Here is a 22,175-nt window from a genome sequence, read left to right as displayed (position 1 = left end):
ATGTTCAAAAGATATACAGTAAAGCTCACTGGGTTATTGCCAGGTCCATAAAGAGAGTGGAACACTTCCTGCAGAGTTTAAAACCACCATGCTCTTTTTTTCCCCCAGAAAATGTGACAAAATCATTTTCAAAACCTTCTCACCATAAAATTCATAGCTCAAGATCAGATTGCAAGGTAGTAAAACAAAGCAATTTATTTTAAATGAAAAAGTCTCTTTCTTAAAGGACCCGCCTTTTAGTTTATCAGTAGATGGGCCCAGTGTAACATTATCATCAGAGTCCAAGAGGTGATATTGACTGGGCAATGTCCACGCTAGCTCCTGTCTTCTCTTGCTGTCTGACCAGAACTGGAAGGAAAGATTTTATTCTTATTTTGACCTGAAGAAATGAGAGACACACAACTAGTGACCTGCAGTCGCTGTAGAAGATCCTATCACCATTATTTTTCCTTTTTAAAAAAGCAGTCTGTATAAATCTTCAATCTGTACAGACTAGTGGACCACATCTCTGTTTGATAACCCTTTGTGAAAATCTTTTATGATACAGAGACCATGATCCAGTCACACTTACCTTTAGCAGAAAGTTCCTCCTGATGTGTCTGTATCTGGTCTGGATCCTTCTTTTTCTGCTACAGAAAGATGGCAGTGCCAGGTGATAATCCCTGACCCACAGAGTGCCCTTCTAACTTTTGACTTTTCATACAGGAACAGCTTGCAGCTCAGAGTGCAGTCACCAAATCTAGAATAATAGATGTACCAGAGGATATGATCCCATTACTGTAACCTGATTACCTTAGTGGTTTCCACATACGATACCTTACTCAAAAAGCTAACTGCACCGCCAATATTATATTTCCATACTTGTTATCTGTTAAAACAAATGCATGAATTTCATAGCCAGCCAAATGTCATGATGTAACACTTCAGGAGAAGGTATCCTAACATTACAAAAAAGCTGGTGATTGTGTTTGTCTGACTATGATACTTTCTCTTGTAAAACTCATTTTAAAAGGAGAATCCCAGCAGGCATAATGGGAGGATTTACCATTTTTCCTGTAATTATCATATCAAATGCTTGGTCCTGCATGTTATTTATATACAAAACGTTGGTGGCAAGCAGAGTTTTAACACACAAAATATAAGTTAACACAGAGTTTTGATCAAGAATCTTCCTTGGTTCACAATCACATTTTTTAGCTCCTTACATTTCACAGATTAATTCCTTTCATCACTGAATGACATAACACATTCCTTCACCCTTCGTGACCCAAATATTTCTCCATTTTAAGATGCTCTTTGAAATAATCAGCTGTCCAAGAAATCTTCACATGCTTAAGCCAGTCACCTCCTGCTTTGTATTTCATATAGGAACATTTTCAATTGCAGAAACCTGTAATTTCTTTAAATTTCTTATCATCAACAGTAGAATATAAAATGAAAAAAATAGTGGTTTAATACACAGACAACTCTTGTTTCCTGAGGAACCATTTAAAATGCAGAGTTCTGTAAACCTAGCTCATGATGGACAGCAACAGGCTCCTGATAGGATTAACTCCTCTGAAGGGAGCTGAGCAGTTAAATATGACTCCCTACAAAACCAGGAACAGACAGATGCACATGGCAGAGTGTCTACCTGTAACCCTGTGAGTTTCAGAGTCCACAAGATTAAAACAAAGTCAGCTGCTCTCCCAGAGGATGCTAAAAGCTTGGATTCCCTTACCTACCCCTTTGGTAGGTGATTCGCCAGTGAATTATCCTCTCACAACACAGCTGACAGCTCCACAGAACAGGGTAATTGTTTTTTACTCTTGCAGAAATGGTCTTTAATAATGTTGTTACTATGAGGTATATCTTGGTCTGTAAAATCTCCACTACAAAGTTTCGGAAGATTTTTTTTTTCCCTTGGCCTTTATGGATTTGAATGGCCCTATTGGCTATGTATTAACCTTAACAGCCTTACAGTTGAATCTTTTTACTCTTGTACTCTTTACTTTCCACTTTTTATTAACAAAGAGCAGGCTTTTAAAAAATAGATTAAGCTTTTCAGCAGTAAAAAAAGATAAGTTCAAGGATTCCCCACATACCTCCCTTGAAAAGCCTGCTGCTGGGTCAAGCAACTGCATGCTTTGCCCATAATTCAGAGCAAGTCCTGGCTCTCAAGTGACCTGCTTCCAGTCTCAAGTCTGCCCAGGCTGGTTTTAAAGTTAATCCTTAATCTCCATTAGATATGGCACAACCGTGGTGTAGCATTTTGGTGGAACACTAAAACACTCACATAATCGCACACCTGTTTCCGCTGCATCTTCCTCCGAAACTCTGATGTAGTGAATGTTTACAGTCTTGCTGCAAAAAAACTCCAGGAAAGGCTGTTACAGGCTGCAGTGAGGAAAAGACATTAAAACGCAAGGGAAACAAACACAGGTTCTGTAATTATACTTTATTGCAACTCTGATGCTTTATCTGCTCCTGGAAGACTCCTTTAGCTAAATTTGTTTCAGGCGTTATTCTCCTGTTCCAATTAAAACACAATAAGCACGTATAATTTTCTTATTATTTTATTGAAAAGGTACATTTAAAAAAATACACAGACATCTTACTATTGTGGATTGCTGATAAAGATGCTCTAAAACTTAATTCTCTTTTTTTTTTTCCCTTTCTTCCACCTGTAGTCCCCATTATCATATAACAACTCCAGTCTGAGCACTGCATATTGATTCACCTTTATAAAAGGGTTGGGGAGGTAAGAAGATAGGTGGGACATTACTGCAATATATTCAGTAAACAGAGAATATGGTCAATTATAAATATTTCATGTTCTGTACATTATTGCATTAGGGAGCCACAATGTTATGCAGCATCATTACAAAGGAAACTAGTTAGAAATTAAGAAAACCAGATATTTACGTACAAACACATGGATCCATTGTCTTCTTGAACAACACGTGAGCTGTGGCAATGTGCAATTGAAAAGCTTTTTTTCTCTTTAAACATTGCTTAGCAGCACCAGTGAAGGAACAACAAAAATAAGTTAAATGAAAGTAGCAAACAAGCAGTAATCTTAACTCTATGTTATATGGCTTTCTATTCTTGATTTCTCTAAATAAAGTATGACACAAAAGAAATAATTAAAAGCTTCAGCATTGCATTGCTTTCAAACATTTGCACAGAAACTAAAAATATTAAAATCAGACATAGTACATCTGTAGTACTACACAAGATACACCAGTACTGGGGTCTAGGACAGCACACAATCCCTGTCAACAAGAGCACATGAAAATAATGGATGCAATTCTTTCTTGAGATGTTATCTGCAATCAAGCATTTGGTTCATCTGCCTTTTCCTTTTTTCCACATTAGATTATACCCCATTGCTTTTCAGAGAAGTATTTAGATAGGTGTGAGTGAGGAAGACCCTAGTTTTCAAGTCTGTCAGGAAAATATTTTATGTTCCTTGATTCCAAGGTACATCGTACAAATTGAAAAACAAAAAACAAAAACAAAACAAACAAAAAAAAAAAAAGGAAAAGAAAAAATGAATAGATGCGTGAAACTTTAATAGTACAAATTTTATGAGCAATTTAATTTTTAAGCAAATTATGCTATTTTGATTAAAAAAATAGAGACAGAGAGAAGACAGAGTTGTCTAGACTCCAAAACGCAGTGCTGCCAACGATGGATTTTATGATGCAGTTGGATGAGGTGTCATGCTGGATGGCATTGCAAAAGAGAAACATTTGAAAACCTCAACCCCTTTCCTGCTTTCCTTTGCCCTTTGTACTGGCCATAGTTATCTCTGTCTCACATCAGTGAATTAGTACGGTGCAAAGAGAATGGAGGCAGGCGTTGCCCGGATGGGCCCGTGGGCCGGCCGCAGGAGGGCTGGCGGTATTGCTGGTGCCTGGAACAGGGATGCCGAGGGCCGGGGAGGGAGGGACAGAGCTGATGATACAGCTGCAGCTGCAGCAAGAGGAGAGGAGAGGAAAGCAGGTGCCAGAGGCTTAATCATGTCCTTCTGGAATGCAAGTTTTGCCTGGAATAAAACACACACACAAAAGCAGTGTAAATACAGTTCTCCCAACGCCTACTTTTGCACAAGGGAAAAAGTGAACCCTAGCACAGGGAACACTGTGGCTACCCAAAGAAATCTCCTGCCAGCAGCTTAGAAATGTTACTTGCACTGTCCTCTTTGTCCTAGGGCAATTAAAGCAACCAAATCCTATATTTAAATATAAATAAATCTCTTGAGTCTAGAGACCATCTCACTGATGTTTAGAAGGAAGAATAATTTGCAAGTGAGTAACTTTATATAAATTATAACTCTGTGCATGAAATATTAAAAACACCCTTATGATTAAGACTTCAATATAAAAAGTCAAATTTTTCACTTCCAAAAATGAATTGTAGAAAAGTATGTAGTAAGGACAAGATGGGAAGGTGGTATCAGACCAGTCAGCTGTGCACCTTCCAATGCAGACCAGCTCTTTTCAAAGTAGAAATATTATTTAAGATTGATGCCAAAAATAATTTTTTTCTGAAATATATGTATATATATGACTCTACATAGACTCTACAAGCATTGCTGGTGCTTCTGGTGAAACAGCTAATCAGAAATATATACACTTATATCTAGATCTCTCACTAAAAATGGTTTGCACTACAATCATTCAATTGTGGAGGCAAAAATACTTGTGTCCTTCCTCTATAATTGGTGGTTTCTCCTTATGCAATAGATGATAAAATGATGTATTATACAAGTGAAGAATATTAGCATGGCCAGTACCTATCAAGTGGGGAGACTTAGAGGAAGCCTACAGCATTTTCATTTACCTCTAAGCAATTACAAAGACATATCAATATTTTACAGGCTTTCCACATGCTTTCTCTTACCTACACACATTAGCATCTGTTTCTTTTCAACCTGTAAACTGTTTTTTTGTGCCATAGGTGGCAAGCAGTTTTCTCTAATGAACGCTGACTGTGTCATGAGCAAACAAACATACAAACTGTGCTGTGCTAAAGCCAGCCTGAACTCTGGCTGCAGCTGATCAGCAGGACCAGCTTGGGGGATTCCTGGAAATGCAGGTGCATGTGACAGGGATTGACCAGTGGCACAGAGACAGGAGAGGTGTTTGATATCCAGTGACAGACATGGCCTGAACATACAGGCAGTCAATTCTCCTAAACACCTGATGGCTCTTTTGCATCAACTCATACATCCACACAGCATCCTGCTTTGCTGTATGCAGAGAATGAGCACTAGTATTTTTATATCTTAAAAATATCTTTATATCTTAATTTTACGTCCTTTTGCCTGACTGCATCCATCATAACTTAGAGTTATCTCAGGTGTGCAAAAAGACAGAGTATACCCATTGATGCCTTCAAAGAAAAGAGCCCTTGCCCAGCAGAGCCGATACCTTTCCATGGGGAATGGACAATGGGTCCATTCCCCATTCCACTGACTATTCCCTTCTTTCTAGCAGTAAATAACACTTGCAGTGCTGTCTGCATGCCTTGGACTGGGCAGACAGAACACATAACTATCTTCACATCTGATTCCTGTGCAGACTCAGCCTGCAGGGGAAGAGAGGCTGCAGAAGCGTCAGGTCTGTCATGTTCCTGTCTCTGTGCAGTGGGAGTCCCCAAGGTCACAAATTCACACAGACAGTGATGAGAAAAAAAAAAATACTTACTGCTAAAATACTTGGGTTGCGCTGCAGTTTGTTGTAAGGACTATATTTAGGTTTCATAGGCTTTCCTGCAACTCTGTCCTTATGCCTTCGGCTGGAAATGTGCTGAAATAAATATCCTCACATTTAATTAGCTCTTTAAACATTTCTCCGTTTTGAGTTTGAAATTGATTTATCAGCAAGATATGCCTAAGACCCTGCTTGTAAGATAAAGTAGGTTCTTTATAGAGAGCAAGGATGAGTTTTGGTAAATTTGGAGCATATCAAATAGAGAATCATAAACTAATCAAATACAGCATATTCTGTGATTCAAGACAGGGTCTGCAAATTATTGATATTTTGGTTGGTATTTCCTTTTTCCACTTGAGGAGCCTTAAACCAGGCAGAGCTGTAGTCGCTAGGCCATAGGGATATTCAGAAGTAAGAGGTAAATTTCCATCTTGCTGGTACTGTTCAGTTGTGTAAACAATTCAATATTAGCTGAAGGAAGAACCAGTACCTAGGGATATGCTTACACATGCATTTAAAATTATCTTAGAGCTAACTGAAGAACAGGAATGAGAGGGCACATTCACGGAGCACAGCACCATCCAGTCAGAGATTCCCATTTGGGTACCAGAATCACTGCATTTGTATGGGCACAGCTCTGAACCCAGGGCTAATTGGCTCAGAGAACAGCTCCATGAGCACACAACAGCCACACTGTTAATGATAATGTTGTTCTACATAATTCAGACATATCTACATTTTACCCTACTGGTGATTCTCCCAAACCAATAGATTTGAGTCATGTTTTCCTTCTCACATAGCATTAAACATTATTACAGCAGACTGAAAACAACACCAAAAGATGCATTCAGGGAACCTCAACACAGAATTTATTATAGTTAGGAAAACAAGATTCAAATCCCTATCTTAAACCATAGAAAACTTTTAAATAGATCCGCTATACCATTCATTGATACTGACACCTCTGCTTTTACATCTACCAAGCCCATTTTTCCCAGCTAAAACAATAAGGTGAACTTGACCTATGATGAAATATTCAGAAATAGTTGTGGGATGACAGATAAGAAATACTAAGTTCATTCAATATTCACCAACACATCTTCACACAGCCCTACACTGCACCTACAACATTGCAATGTAACTTCAACCAACAAAGAGCTCTAGATACATGGAAGTTACCTGTTTAAGCTGAATTTCTGAATTAACATGGACATCACAGATTTCACAATGGAACGTCTTGTTCTGCAGTCCTGAGCCTTTGCTGCCATTCTGCACCTTCATTCGGGATCCAGGCCTAGGGTAGGACTTGATGGGACCAGCACCATTCCGAGCTTCAACCATGGTCTTGTGCTTGGAGCCTAATGGGCAAGGAGATGCAGGTGAGCTCATGATCAGCAGCACAAAACATTCCCTCAGCCTTGGGACTTTGTAACATTTATCTTCAAGACAGAATGGTTAAAGACACCACAGACTGGGACTAATGATCACTCTTGTTTCAGTCAGTGTAGCTCCTGTGTCCTTGATCTAAAGGCAAGCCAGAAGGCTTTGTGCAAATAAGGGAACAGCAGGCATGCTGGACCACACTGTTTAGGGCAGTGTGTGACTGGATGGCCAAAGTGTTTGCTGCTTATTCTTTTGCCAAATTCCATAGAGCCAGTGAATAGCAGAAAATGGTATTAGCCAACACTGGGACAGGAACCACAGCAATCCCTCAAAACCTGCCTACGAACTGTAATACTTCAATAAATATCCTCTGATTCAGAAGAAACAGCTGCTTTACCCATTTCAAGAATGGATTACAGCTGTAAAACCAGCTTCAATGGCTTGTTAACAAGCTTTATATCACCAGCACACCATACACAGACAGAGCACACTAGGGATTGCTGCTGGTGGCCCAAAAAAAGGCACGTAACTAATCTTCAATAATCAGAAGATTCTATGACATCTAGGAAACCTAATGAGCCCACCCTAAAATTATTTAAAAAAAATCAAATAACAAATAAATTATTGTAAGCTTTACCAGCAAAATAACAGTTACTAATGATAATGAGATAAAATATGAAGAGAGAACACTGCATTTTGTAAACCTTAACTGTTGTAGAAACCACTATGATTTTACTGTGATGCTCAGTGTGAAGGGATCTGATTAGTTAACATGAACTGTAGGGATTTTGTCAACTAAAAATTTAGAGAGTACATGAAGAACAGTTAAAAAAAATTAGAGATTGCTTCAATAGAATATCAAAAACCACACAGGAAACTGCCATTAACAGGACCAGTGTTTTAACTTGCTATTGTGAGTTTTAACTAAAAGACGCTTCAGTGAAGAGTGGCTACCACCTTGAAACATTGAATTTTAAAAATGTTAACACACAGCTGACTTGTACCATATGGATACTCACCTGTATTGTGGGCTTCTAGTTGTGAAAGGGAATTCACAGCCACTTTGCATAATGAACAGTAAAGTAGTTTTTTGGCTTTTTCCTCTTCTGACTCAGTAACTGTGTTAGCAGCTCCGTTGGTGCTCTTGGAAGATGAGGCAGGTGCTGCAGGCGCCACTCCAGGTTTGGGAAGAAAAGGATCCACTTCTGTATTGGACTGCTGACTCACACTGTTGGGTTTTTCATTCCCTTTATCTTCTAAAAGAAACGAAATCCATCTGTTGTAGTTTTATGCCACACATACAAAAAGCATACAGTAATAGTCCTGTGGGTTTAGTAAACATAACACAACAGGGGGCTAATTTATCTCATTTTATAAAAGAGAGCAGCATCCTTGAAATCTTGTTAAAAGTCCTGCCATGAAATGCGTGTAATTTGACAAAAAGGGGTGATTTTCCTGTTTTTAAAGTTACCAGTGAATACCAACGAGTTCACCAAACTCATGCCAGCTGCAGTTGCACTGCAGGCACAGCCAGTTGAAAGGAGCCCAAGCAATACCAAAGAAAGCCAGGCTTAAGGACTGGACAGCACTCAGAAACAAGCAAGGCTTTGCATTGGGGATTAAAAAATATTTCTCAAAAGGTTTACATTTGCCTATGGAAGGGCTCGAGTTTCTCAGAGTCACTGGGAGGACACTGAAAGGCTCCACCACCATCTTGACATCCATCCCTTGTTTCAATTCCAGGAGTTATCACTACACATGAACATGGTTGCTAATAATTTTAGGTTTTTCCATGAATGAATCCTCATATATTTGTGGATCACAGGTGGCTTCCGTGTGCATTCAGTGCATTCCTTTGTCACTTCACAAGCATGAGTCAATCATCTGTGCTCCTATGAGGCAGGTAGGCAGGTATTACTTCATTTTGCAGATGGCGATAAAAAATGAGAGATAAAATATCCCAGCTATGCCTACAGAGAAACTTTGTGCCAGAGCCAGTATTTAAAAGCTCCCTGCTTACATGCTGCCCCTCAAGGGCTCATTGCATTTGAAGCTGTTCAGCTGCAGGCCTTGTGACCACAAGCCATATTAGCTGCCAGCAGTAAAACAAGCTCTGTCCCAAACAAACACTGGGTGGGAGGGGGACAGTGCAGGGGTGCTGGTATGAACAACCCCAACAAAAAAGACATGAGAAATGACTGAATATGTGTCACTTTGAACAACTGGAATCAAATTTTATCATCTAAGCAAGTACAACATCTACATAAGAGCAGCCTCCCCATTTGAAACCCTTGGCTTAATTTGAAATAGAATTGAACCGACTTGAAAAACTAGACTCTATTTGAACATTTATTTTTTAAAATGGACCCTTGAACTTTATGTTTACAGCTACCAGACTCTGTCTTAACATGCCTTTGTGTATCCGGCCAAGACTGCTACCAAGAACTCTGAAAAACAGGATTGTACCCACTCAAGCAAGCACTTGAAAGTGTATATGAGCTATGAATAGCCATCCTGAAACTAACCCCCACAGCTGTTGGCATATTTCCCAGAAGTGCATTGCAATACATCAATTTTAGATTGTTATAAACTAGGAGAAAGAAAATTCTAATAAAAGAACTATTAGTTTTTAAAATAACAATAAAAATACTTTGAAATTACACAATATGAACTATAGTAAACATCAAAAATAGTCAAGTATAAAGACTAATATTATGACCAAATTAATGTTAAAACCAGATTCTGAAGGTATTTTGATTGACAAAGTATGACAAAAGAAACTAATGTTAAATTGTACTTCATAGGCTACACAACTTTAAAGTCTCCATAGTAATAAGTCACATCTGCAAAAATCTGGAATACTTTATATGACTTATGAGTCTTCATAAAATACAGTTTCAATAAATAGCATTTTCTAACATTCTAAATTAAAGAGTTTTCAATATGGAAAATTCTCAGAGGTGCTAACATCTACAAATGAAACACGATGACCAGCTGTCATTTGCAAATTTACATTACTGAAAAATAGAATTGTTGTTGTTTTTGTTCTTTGCAATATTATGCCAAACTGCAAAAGGCATATCCACCAGGATATATGTGAACCAAAATGGAATTAAGGAAGGTTCCAAAGTATTTTGCATTTCAGGCCTTAAAGGAAAAATACACCTACATAACTGCCGGCTGTAGGTTAACATACACCAACTACACTTCTAGTTTGGCTTTGGGGTTTTTTTATGTTGTTCCCCACGTATTTTTTTAAATGTAAGGATAAAAATTTTGTGCTTTTGAAACACCTCCTAGAGATAGAAATCATCACCCCTGTGCAACAAGCACAGTGCTTACCCTCCTGCCCACAGCCCCTGCCTGTACTGATCTCAACACTGACCACAAGAGGGACGAGACTTTATTGGTTTTGCCATCAAGTGTCTGTAGAGTAAGATCCCAAGATGTGAAAGATCCATTTTACATGGGCCACCAATTACCATCACAGAGTGATGGTTTTCCAGCACTGAATTTAACAGATGATTGAAAAAATAACAGATTTCATTTCTCACTTCTCCTCACTTAGCTAGCCAACAGCTGATGTAGTATGTTGATTTTTATAATACTCCCCAGATTTACAGTGTTTTCACTATTCATATTCCAACAATTCTAGAGTATACACACTAACAAGAAAACTTCTACAAAACCAGAGGGAAGTTACCAGCATGCAGCTGGGCTCAATTCTGCCAGTATTGCAGCTTTTGGAAAGAACCTCAGTTCACATAATAATTCCACCATTTGGAAAGCTTCCTGACACAAATAAGCTCTTCATCGATGGGGGTGTATAAGGAGAGACATACTCCCCTCTATGAATTAACGTTTCCTTCCACCATTCTAAATGTTTAATGTAGAACATCTTCAAAGATCATCATTATAAAGGTTATTATACAGTTGAACTCCCACAGAAAGTACAGGGAGCTAAGTGTGCATTTGTCACTGCAGTGGGCCCAGAGCTGCATTTTCCTGGCTTCTAAAATCAGAAAATTGCACTTCTCCAAATGGGCTTTTGATAACAGCTTACTGTTTCAATCCACATAATTCAAAACACCATTACTTACAGTTTTATGTTTGAGACAGAAATGCCAACTATTCAACAGTGCAAAGCACAGGAAATGCAAATTGCATGTCTATACAAAGCACAAAGACGATTACTCTTTTATTTGCACTTATAGCACAGAGCTAACAATATCTGCATGCAGAAATCAAAAAATGGAACTGTTAATGCTGCCTGCGTATCCATACTTCCCAACTATCACCACCTTATAAAACAGATGTGACTTGTGAGATGCAGTTGTAGGATTAGAGTCCTTTTGCTATTTCTGAAGGTATTATTGAGATAGGCTCAGATTTGCTCTAAACTCCACCTGGCTCAAGACCAATAAAGCCAGGCAGAGCCCAAATGTGTGCAGGAGTGAGTCCATCCTGCCTGGACCGTGGGCCCACCAGTTTCTGCTGCACAGCTTAGCAGAGCACAGCTGGAAGCATGAGACCAGGGCAGTGCCTGAAGGCAGTACCTGTGACTCAACCTGCATCAGGCTGAAACACACCAAAACTCAAGTGCAAGAAGTTAATTTAAAAATCTAATTAGTACTATTTACCTATGTTCCTTTTCCATGCAGAAAAGCCATATTTCATGTGTCTTAAATTCCTCTCTTAAATTCCAGAAAAGTAAATTGATGATTCAGGTTCTTACTGAAGCCTGGATTTATTTTGAAATAGAGCCCAGGGAAAATAACTAAAGCAAGCTAATTAAGTATTGCTTTGGGCTCGGTAATATTAATGCTTTTCTTACCCATTACATTGTTTTAATTCTGCTTTGAAGTTGTTTTCACATATTTCTGCTTGTTTGACTCATGCTTGTGTCAGCACCCTGTTAAAATTCAAGACTCATTTATCTGATCAGTATTGCCTCATTTTGAGTACCAAAGTCAGGACACTGTAGGGCAACACTTCACAGGTTCAAACCTACAGGTTCTACTGCTTCACTTCTACAGCTGAAGTGACTCACTGACCTTGGCAGGTCAGGCCACTCTCACTGCAGTTGCTGTGATGTAGAGAATAGGTCCTACCCATTATTGGCTTTGTTTTTTTAGTCAGTGATGCTTTGGTGCACATTAGAAAAAAGTTTCATTTGGGCTTCATAAACAAATCATAAATGCCATTTTCAACAACAACAACAAAAAAGTAATTTAATATTCAGATCCTTAATTCAGAATTTACACTCTTGATAAAACTAAAACAAATGTGAATTTAAAACTTCTGTATAGATTTAGAAATATGATAAGGTTTTACAGTATCAAAATATTCAATACTACTTACACCCCTCAACATGCCTATCTTCCCAGTTTTTATCACTGATGATACATAAAACATCTCTACAATCAAATTCTGTTCCACAACAGATTGTTCAAATAGCAGTTAGAATTAAAATATCCAAGGTACTGATGGTATGTGATACACTTGCTAGAACCCTTCCCAATACATATGCTAAAAACTCTCAGATATGAAATTCTGCTATGATCCCAACAACCCTTACAAAACTGTCACGTTTTCAAACTGTAAAATTTTCTGCTGTATGTAATAAATAAACAAATTTGCTCTTGCTGTAACAGTAAACAGAACAATATTCCAATTACTGAAAATACATATTTTGTGTGTGCCTGCATGTAATAAAAAAGTATAACTTTGCACTTGCCTGCTTCTCCTCTCCACCAGAAACTGGGACTATTGCACACGGCCTGCGCTGACGGCTGGGCACAGAGAGAGGGAAGGATCCTGGAACTAAGAACAGTGCCCAGCACTGGCTGTGATGCAGCTGGCTCTCCACTGGGAAGAGATCACACTGTGCTTACAGCCACCCACTGCCCAGCTTCAGCTTCACACCTTCCCTTTGCCACGTCCCTCACTGCTTCCCCCAGCTCCAGGTACTGAACAGCAGCTGTGCACAAAGTGCTGACAGCAAAAGGGCAGCACAGCCACTGCAAAGTGGCCACTGCTGCTCTACAACCCTGCACTCAAGCTCTTTTGTGAGGTTCACTCATTTGCTATCCTAGGCATAGAAATCTCATTTTATATTTCTTTTACCTGCTTGCACAATACTGCACATTACCAAGTTAGAAGAGATCATAATGGAAAAATTACTTTTGGCAGTAAAATGTTAGTTATTCTCCATTGTAAAGGTAAAAAAATAGTAAAAACATATGTGTCTTTTCTTCTTGAAAAACATGAAGGAAAGAGCCACACAGTATCCAGTGCAATTTCCAGTCTAAACCAGCCACATATATTTTTTCCTGTGTAACTCAGTCACTGCATGGTTATCAGGGCCATACAACCAGTGAGCACAATTGATGCACAGTTAGGGGCAAAGCCTTTGGGTCAATCAGCCTTGTTTATGGTGGAACCTTATGATAATAAGATAAGGCCTTATAAGGTGCCTTATAATGATAAGATAATAATATAATAATAACAACAATACCACATCACTGCTGAAAGAACAACCTTTTAAAAAAGGGACTGCTTGGTGATCCTGTACATTTTCAACTGATTTCTAACTAGGTCACTTCCTATGGAAACTAAAATCCAAAGTGATTTCTGAAAGTAAATGTTAATATTTTATTTTTGGGATAAAGATTGTCTTGTGATGATCTTGAGTCCACATCAGTTGTGCTACAGGGAGCTGCTATTAGTTTGAAGTGTTGATTTTGGAGTCTAAGAGTGAGTCTGAGGAAAAGCAAACATATCTCCCATACTGGTAAAGCTGAACTGAGCAAAACAGATTATCAGGTTCTCCCTGTAATTTCAACAGCTCCATATATACCTGTGAATATTGGGCTGCATTAAACAACTTTTGTAGCATAAAGTGATTACAGAACGGAAAAAGGAACTCCATGAGATTGTCAGAGTATTAAATATTCTTAAATAACAACTGCATAGTAAAGGTAAAATCAGTTGCATTGATTTCACTAGTAGACAGTCCAAGAAAGTTTGCTGAAAAGTTTATCAGTGAAACTCTATTAGCATCCATAAACAAAATGTAAAAATTTGTTGAAAAACAAAATTGTTAGTTTAAATTTGACATGCTAAATGCTTGGCACATGTGAAATAAATCTAAAAAGTGACAAATTTAATTGCATTTTTTCCCACACTTTACAAAATATGCCCATTGACAATGCTAAAGATAGGCGAGTTACTTGAAAAGTTACTTAACAGTTACCAGTTGACCTCTCTGTTCTAAGTTAACTGCACAGAGAAGAAGTTGTTCCCCAGACAAAATGCTCAGTTTAAGGGCAGAGATGACCCCTGCAGACAGGTATGAAACCACAGAGAGACACGACAACCAGTCACTGACACAGGCACCATTGTGGCAGTCAAACTGCTCACAAGCGTTTTCCTGTTTTTCAGTCCATCACAGCAAAAGAGAAATTTTTAAAGGGGAGAATGAAAGAAGTAAGTTTAGCAGCTGATCGCAGGGAACTCTTCACAAATAGGTCCAGGCAAAGCAGGAAACTGTATCAGAAGCTGGTTTCAAATGGTTTTGTGTGGTAGGTGCAAGACAACATTTGAAAGTGCATTGCAAAAGACATACAAAGGTATGGAGAGCTTTGAAAGCGAAGGACATAAATCTGGAGAGAGAAAAATCAATACCTCAGAAATATTGTAATAAAATTTGCAGCATTTAAACCAAAAACCATTTGAGAGATCACAGTCAAAGAGATAACAAGCCCGGCTAAATGTAATTAAGGGAGATGTTAAGAAACTACAACAAAATAAAATCAAGGTGGGGAAAACTGATTTAGTCACACTGTACTTGTAGGACTGCCTAACCAAACATTAGGATCTACCCTGGAACACAGTCCTGGGGATAGAACAAGAACACCCACAAATATTTATATTAGAAACAAGAGCTGCTGTACATCTCCTTGGCCTGAAATAAGATTTGAAGGGAGGAGATCATAAGTGACTGAATTACCAGTATGAAAAGAAGGGCCTCTTTCAGTGTATTAGCAGAAAAGTTATTGAATGGAAAGACAATAGCTCCAATAAGAAAAGCAGGTTTCAAAACACTGCTCTTCACAGAAAGCATTTTCTTCTGGTTCACAGTGCTATAGAGGAATAAAGTACACACACAAAAACACAATTAATTGTTGTTCTTATGGTGAAAAAGATGAACACTTAGAGTAATATATGCTGTAAACACAATAGCAGGATAGCAATTAAGTTACTGGAGGTCACGACCTTTACAGATTTGTAAGTACTCTGTTCCTGCATCTCAGCACCACTCACAAAACCCCCCAACAAAACAAACAACAAAGAGCATTAGATTATTTCTTCACACTCATTAAGATGGAGTTAGCAAACTTGGATAAGGTATTTCAAAATAAGTTTTGTTCCATCTGCGCATTTGCTGAATAATGAGACTCTAATGGCTGTCAGACAAAATACCTACTTTCTCACCAGTTGTGCAGTCTGCTGAGAAATGAGGCTGAAAAACCCGTAGGGCTCTGTTCTAGAAAAATTCCACTGCAAACCTACATGCAAATCAGACAGCACAGTGTATCTATTAACCCTTTGGTTGCTTTTCATTTTTGTAAAATGTGTTTTCTTGTACTTCAGGCAGGTATGAAAAAGTGTTGTATTTTACATAATGAAATAAATCACTCTGACACATGCTGAAGAGAACAAATTTTGTCTCTATACAAAGATGAGAAAAAAATGGAAGTTGTAAATATAAAGCTTTTCCTCTCAAACACAAATGTGCCCTCAAATAAGCTGCAACATATTTTCTCAAGATACTGAAGCTACATCAGGAAATGTCTGGATGGATGTGCAATATTAGGCGAACTTGGTAGCTAGAATGATTATTTGATTAACTGCATCACTACTCTCCAACAGGCTGAACCCAAATATCTTTTTTTACTTCAGAAGTAGCACTTGCATGGCTACGTTACAGCAGTGATGCTGACAATTTTTTAGATACTTTATTTCTGATTTGGCATACCAAAGGATGCTTCTTACAAGGGAACCTGCATTTTCTTCAGGGTATGAAAATATTTGTGCTGATCTGAATAAAGATGTAAAGTTAAAAAAGGTTTGCTCTTGCGATTTTGGCTGGGTTTAATTTTTATGAAAGTGGACTGATGAGAATTAGAAAATATTCAGAAGTACATGTAGCTCTGGAAGTGTAAAATCTTGCCCTGCAAAATCTATTCCTGTACCTATCTGTACACCTTCCTGAACTGTAAGTTCCTGCTGCTTTAATTACTGGGTTGTCAGAGGTGATCCTTCTGTATTGCCTATGATTTTTAATCAATTATTTACACATTTGGAGATTCTTAGGGAATTGGTTTATGTTGGCTGGCTAGTGCCTGTTTTACAAGACAAGATCAAGAAAAATCTGTGTGCACTCACCAGCAGGGAAAGGAAAAAAATGATACATTGGCACATACATATAAAACATAGAATAAAATAACTGAAAAATTGCTATGTATCAACAAAGGACATTTGAAAAGCCTCTTATTTCATGCTTCAACACAATGCAATTTCTCACTGCAAAAGGTACAGGAATAAGAAGGGTTGATTTTGTACTGTTAGTCAAAATGCAGGTCTGTATGTAATACTTCTGGAGAAAACAAACTTTGAACACTCACTTCAGGCCATTTGCATTGTGCCTCTATGTCACCTGCTGATCTTAATGATATTTTACAGAATGCACGTTGTATCAGATTCTCTTCTCTTAATTTGGAAAAAGATTATTCCAATTCCCAGTTTCCTCCTCCTCTAGTTTTTAGACCTGTTACCTCTGGAGAAAATCAACTTGTCTACAAGCACCAATATAGAGCAATTTCCTAGTGTACAATGCCAATATCTATGTATTTCTCAGTGACAAGTTGAGAAAACTATCACTAGAAGTTTGTTCATAAAACTCAGAAATATCAATAGCACTACAGTGCTGGCAACTGAAAACAAGGAGGATCTAAAACACAGATAGCAAGTGTGAATGTTAATTTAAAGAGTATACATAAACTGAGATCATCCAAAAGCTCAATCTTCCTGGGTCTTGTTGCTTTATAGCCAGGCTTTTATTTACTTTTCATCTTTTTTTTTTTTTTTTCATATTTACTTTCATCTTTTCTGAGCTATGCCAGTCTGTTTGGGCTGGAATAGGAAAATTTGTGAGTTGGAAAATTTTAATGCAGCATGAGTAAAGCTTGAAACACAGTATAAGATTTGCTATTACAAAATATATGAGTGAAAGCAAATGTTTTTGCGAGTTTATCTTTTTCTGGCACCAGACATCTATTAGTTTGAAAATATTTTACACTCCCACTCCAAATTCTGCTACATCTATTTCTGACATCCTGGAATGCAAACTTATAGTATTGCACTGTCTATTAAACTTTTTAATAATGCAGGAATGCTTAGAAAAATAAATTTCAAAGATTATATAAAACATAGAATATTTTACTCAGAGATCCTTCACTTCCACTTAGTCTCAGTTCATCATCTCAGCTGTAAAAATAACATTGGCTCCACCTTTTATGAATCTGAAATATATTACTAGAAACATATTTCACTTGCTGCTTGTGCAAAACAAAAATCTTAAAACTCTATGCTCAGATGCTGAAGTGCTTTAGAACTTAATGTGAAATTTATGGGCATCTAAATAAAAGAATCAAGGAGAACTGAAACACTCTGCAAGTACATTCTTGTGGGCCTGTGTCTGAACTGCTCACTCGGTACTTGCCCAGGCAGAACTGCAGTTAAAGCCAGTTATGAAACACTCGTCTTCATTTCAGTTAAATGACATCTGTAATTGTGCATTCTCACCCACTTCTGTAGCAGGTTTGCCTGAGGACTGTGAGCATTCAGTCATGCCCTCAAGATTTGACAAATAAATTGCATTTCAGATATAACTTGTCTAACCACTACTAAAATATTTTCACTCTCCTTGAAAGCAAGTAATAAGGAAATAATGAGTAGCCTAATGTTTGCATAAATAATTTTTCTACAACAAGGAAAGAAGTAGATTTCCCCCTTCACCACTGAAGCAGCATTTTTCCTGACCCATTCTTTTATATTTGGACACTAAATTCATTAAAGGGCTTAGAGAAAAGGAGAAAACTTAAATTTTGCAGCTTCAACACAGCCTTTAACTTCACACAACTGAACACAGAGAAAACTTTATTCAACTACCAATTGTATGAATAATCACCAGAATCCTGTTATTTATTCTCTGGTACCAGTGAAAAATACACATCTGGTATCAGAAGAACTGCCTTATTTCCTTAGGAATATGTTGCTTCAATAAGTACTGGGAAAGTATTAAATACAATTGAAATTATTTCTCCCAGGGTTGTTAAAAAACCCAACAGAACCAGCAGGTGTCTTTTTAGCAAGTTATATTGTTATTTCATACTCACCTTACTATCATTCCCTTATGACCATCATCCTACTAAAAACATCCTCTCAAGATATTCAATAGGAAATTCTATATTTGATCATTAACAGAACAAACAAGAAAAACAGATGCCTGATTTCAGAGTATAAAAGAGGTGCTGAAAGATTCTATTCTTTAAATGACAACATACATCTAGCTAAAAAACAATCCCAGTAGCTGAAGCATCCCTGGCCCTGTTCCCATTGTCCAGCAACACCAGTAGAGCCAATTTTGCTGGGCCAAATGCCTATCTCTACTTCTCAAAGAAAGAAAAGCTTTGTATCATTTTAAGAATGCTGGTAAAAAATGCTTTGAAATTCATGTTTTTAGAACATGTCAAATTACTAGAGGTATTTAGTTTTAATGATACAGGACATGAGTGCTCAGGCACAGAGCAGAACATCCAAAAGAGTCTTATTTCATCTTACAATATATTTTTGATCCAAAGCTTATGCTTATTTTACTGCAGGAAAAGCAAAACCTTATCATTCCTTCCAAGGAAAATCCTGGTTGCATATATTTCTGATTGCTACAATAACTGAAGAGAGAAGAGAATTTTAGCCTTTTCCAGTTTGAGCAAAAATTGCAACAGCTCATCAATGTACATGTGTCAGCTGCAGAGCTTGTTTCTCAGTTAATGGCACCTATAATCAGTTTTCAGTTGAGGTGCAGAATTTGAAATGTGCTAGCATTATAGACAGACCAAAGACTTCCCAGGAGCTTATCAACAGCAGAATACACAGTGTGACTGGTTTTCCATTCAGATTTAGACACACATAGAAAGATGAGGTTTGAATATCCACTTTTGAAAAGTATGAACAGTAAGGCTGGCAGGGAAGAAAGTGTTTAAAGATCCCAACATATTATAATGATTTCCTGTTCACAGACTTTGACTTGCTAATTTTTCTTTTGGCTCACCTTTCATCCTCAGAGCATAAACCAAACCCAAACTGCAACTTCCTGAAAGAGCTGCTGAAACCACCTGCCAGAAAAGGCCCAGAAGCTATTTACTATTAAATGAAATACAGGCATTGCATGTGTCATGGATGTAAGTACACATATGGTACTTGCAACAGTGTAACTGTGATGAATTTATGACGATTTATTAATAATATTTTATATTATCAATTGTAAAAACACTGTGGTCAAGCAGAAAATTCTATACCGTACTATTACCTCTGTTTTGGGGGTAGAGTTCCAACAGATGGCAATATAGAAGGATCTTCATATGGCTGAATCAAAGCACTGAATCAAAAAGGAACAAAGCTTACCTCAGAGGATGTAATGGAAAATGCCCTTGAAATGACTCTCCTTGGTGGTGGAATCAGATTGAATTTACTACTTAGTTGACCGTAAACGAATACCTTTATCTAACAGGAATATGCCTGTGCTTAGCAGGCACTATCTGAATCCACATAAACACAGATGCATGGTTATTTTATGGAGTATAGCTTCAGCAGAACTCTATGTCAGCATAAATGTGAAGAACTGATGAGGCTCATCAGTAGCTTTTGAAGGAGGCCAGACATAAGCACCAGCATCATTCAAGGGCATAAGGCAGAACCTCTAAATACACTCTGGAATACTCCAAGCCACACACACCCTTGTCCTGTTCCTCTCTTAGAGCCTCTCCCTATCCCTGCCCCACCCCCAAAATTCAACTTTGTCACAACCTGTTTTGAGGTCTGGAGGACTTTGGTGCCTTAAATGAAATATAAAAATAATTAGAAGCATTGTGCCTTTGAGGTCCTTATAATGGTATCTGAGTGACAAATAACCTCGAATTTCCCAGGACAGATACATCACAGTTCAGCTAGGGAGGTTTCATGTCTCTGGCTCCTAGCTACTTCTAAGGGATCATCTAAGAAACAGTTTATTTGAGCTATGTAAAACAAGCTATTTCTTTAAAATGTGTGCAAAACAAGGGGATAAATGGAAACAAATGTTAAGGTGAAAAGGGATTTTGCTACGAGATCTGGTATGATTTTTTGCATTAGTCCAAGTAAAGAGTTGCATATGTAAAGGTTTAGAATTTGAGCACTGGCAGAAAGATTTTTAACGTAAGCAATGAGAGCAAGATGAGTAAGGGAGTGTCCTGATGGTGGACTCGTGAGATACAAACTGAGCCCTCCATTGGGACATTTCACCTCATTGGTAGTTGATGAATACACAGCACTGGCAATGGGGACTGGAGAAATCCAACCCATCATAAGCTTCCTGAGTAAATGTGATTCAACGTGTCGCACACTACTTTAGGAATAAAAGCAGTCAGTTTTGTTGTGAAAGCATTACACAGAAAGCCCTCGATGAACTAAAATCCACAGACAAGACCACAAGGTCAACTTTTCTAAGTCTGATATAGCTTGGAGTTGCCAATCCTGTCTAATGGGACAACTAATTACCATATTCCTGCCAGCTGAACAAAATGGGGTTTCACAGAGTATCCAAAGGGTTTATCTCTACCTACTAATTCCCAAGTAAAAGAGTCTTCTGCTCTTCGGCAACAAAGACTGAACCTGAAATACCCATACCTATCATTTCACAAACAGGCACGAGGCCAATAGAGCATACAGTGAATGATCAAAGGCCAAAAATTATTATCTTCTATAATCTGGAATATGATTTTGACTCTTGAGTAGTTTAAAACAGTTGCATTTTCTTTCCAAATTTCATATCAAAGCAAAATGCAAAGAAGTTGATACCACATCATTTTTATGCTTCATTTTGAACTATTTATTTTGATTTAGAAATAGGATCAAAGAATTCCTCTTTGCTTGATAAGTAAACAGTGAAATTTCAATCCAGTAATTATCATATGCATTCCTGAAGGATTCATCACTGTAAGCATCTAGACTGTGCTGACCTGGGGTCACAGACACTATCTTCTATTGCATTCTTAGAGCTATATTTAAACCACACTTCAAATATTCCAAACTATCATGTGTACTGGTTATTACCCTTGCCCTTTCCTAAAGCAAAGTCATACATACATGTATCACTCTGTGTAGCCATCTTGAAAACCCTGGGCTTCCACTGGGAGGGAAGGGAATCTTTGCCACTATGCTGAGTTTGCATGGCCTTGGTAGTGGGAGGGCTACAGAGGTGGCTTCTGTGAGAAGCTGTCAGAAGTTTCCCTTATGTTTGACAAACATTGTCTCATGATCTTTTTGCTATATTTTCTCTCCCCTGCTCAGCTGAAGGTGGGAGTGGTAGGGTGGTTTTGGTGGGCACCTGGCCTTCAGCCAGGATCAACCCACCCCAGCAAGAGCAGACCCCAGTACTATTAACACAGCTGGTCTGTAACCACATCTCCAAGCAGCTATGAAAAAGCTTTCAGGGTCACAGTAGTGATTTTCTAGCATATAAAACTGTTATATAGCCATTACTGGACTTTTCCTGTGTGGTTTGAGATACTGTGTGGGAGACAGTTTATGGATGCATCCCCTATGGCCACCTCCACTCTGCAAATACCAGTCAGGACAAGCAGAGATGGCCCAGCTACAATAGGAGAGCAACAACTGAGTTACACAATCTGTGGTGATTTTTTCCTGTCTGCAGAGTGAATGGGGGAGGGTGGTGGTATTTACAAGTACCAATAAATAAGAGTTTCCTGA

At 38.1% G+C, this 22,175-nt stretch overlaps 1 protein-coding gene across 7 annotated transcripts in view; it reads right to left on the bottom strand.

Moving 5' to 3' along the window:
• Positions 1–2,539: 2,539 nt before the first annotated feature.
• Positions 2,540–22,175, bottom strand: part of ZNF385B (zinc finger protein 385B) — a 149,461-nt gene continuing 129,825 nt past the window's right edge. For all 7 annotated transcript variants that reach the window (XM_071434817.1, XM_071434816.1, XM_071434815.1 and 4 more), the window contains 4 exons: positions 8,102–8,338; positions 6,879–7,057; positions 5,694–5,795; positions 2,540–4,030 (listed from right to left, as the gene is read on the bottom strand). In XM_071434817.1, the coding sequence (XP_071290918.1) occupies positions 3,812–4,030; positions 5,694–5,795; positions 6,879–7,057; positions 8,102–8,338 (737 nt within the window). In that variant the 3' untranslated portion in view covers positions 2,540–3,811. The remainder of the gene's footprint in view (positions 4,031–5,693; positions 5,796–6,878; positions 7,058–8,101; positions 8,339–22,175) is intronic.

This window comes from Agelaius tricolor, unplaced genomic scaffold, assembly GCF_023055355.1.
Source record: "Agelaius tricolor isolate 1412-34295 unplaced genomic scaffold, bAgeTri1.0.p SCAF_10, whole genome shotgun sequence".
Lineage (NCBI taxonomy): Eukaryota > Metazoa > Chordata > Aves > Passeriformes > Icteridae > Agelaius > Agelaius tricolor.
This window is presented reverse-complemented; position numbering and strand designations above follow the sequence as displayed.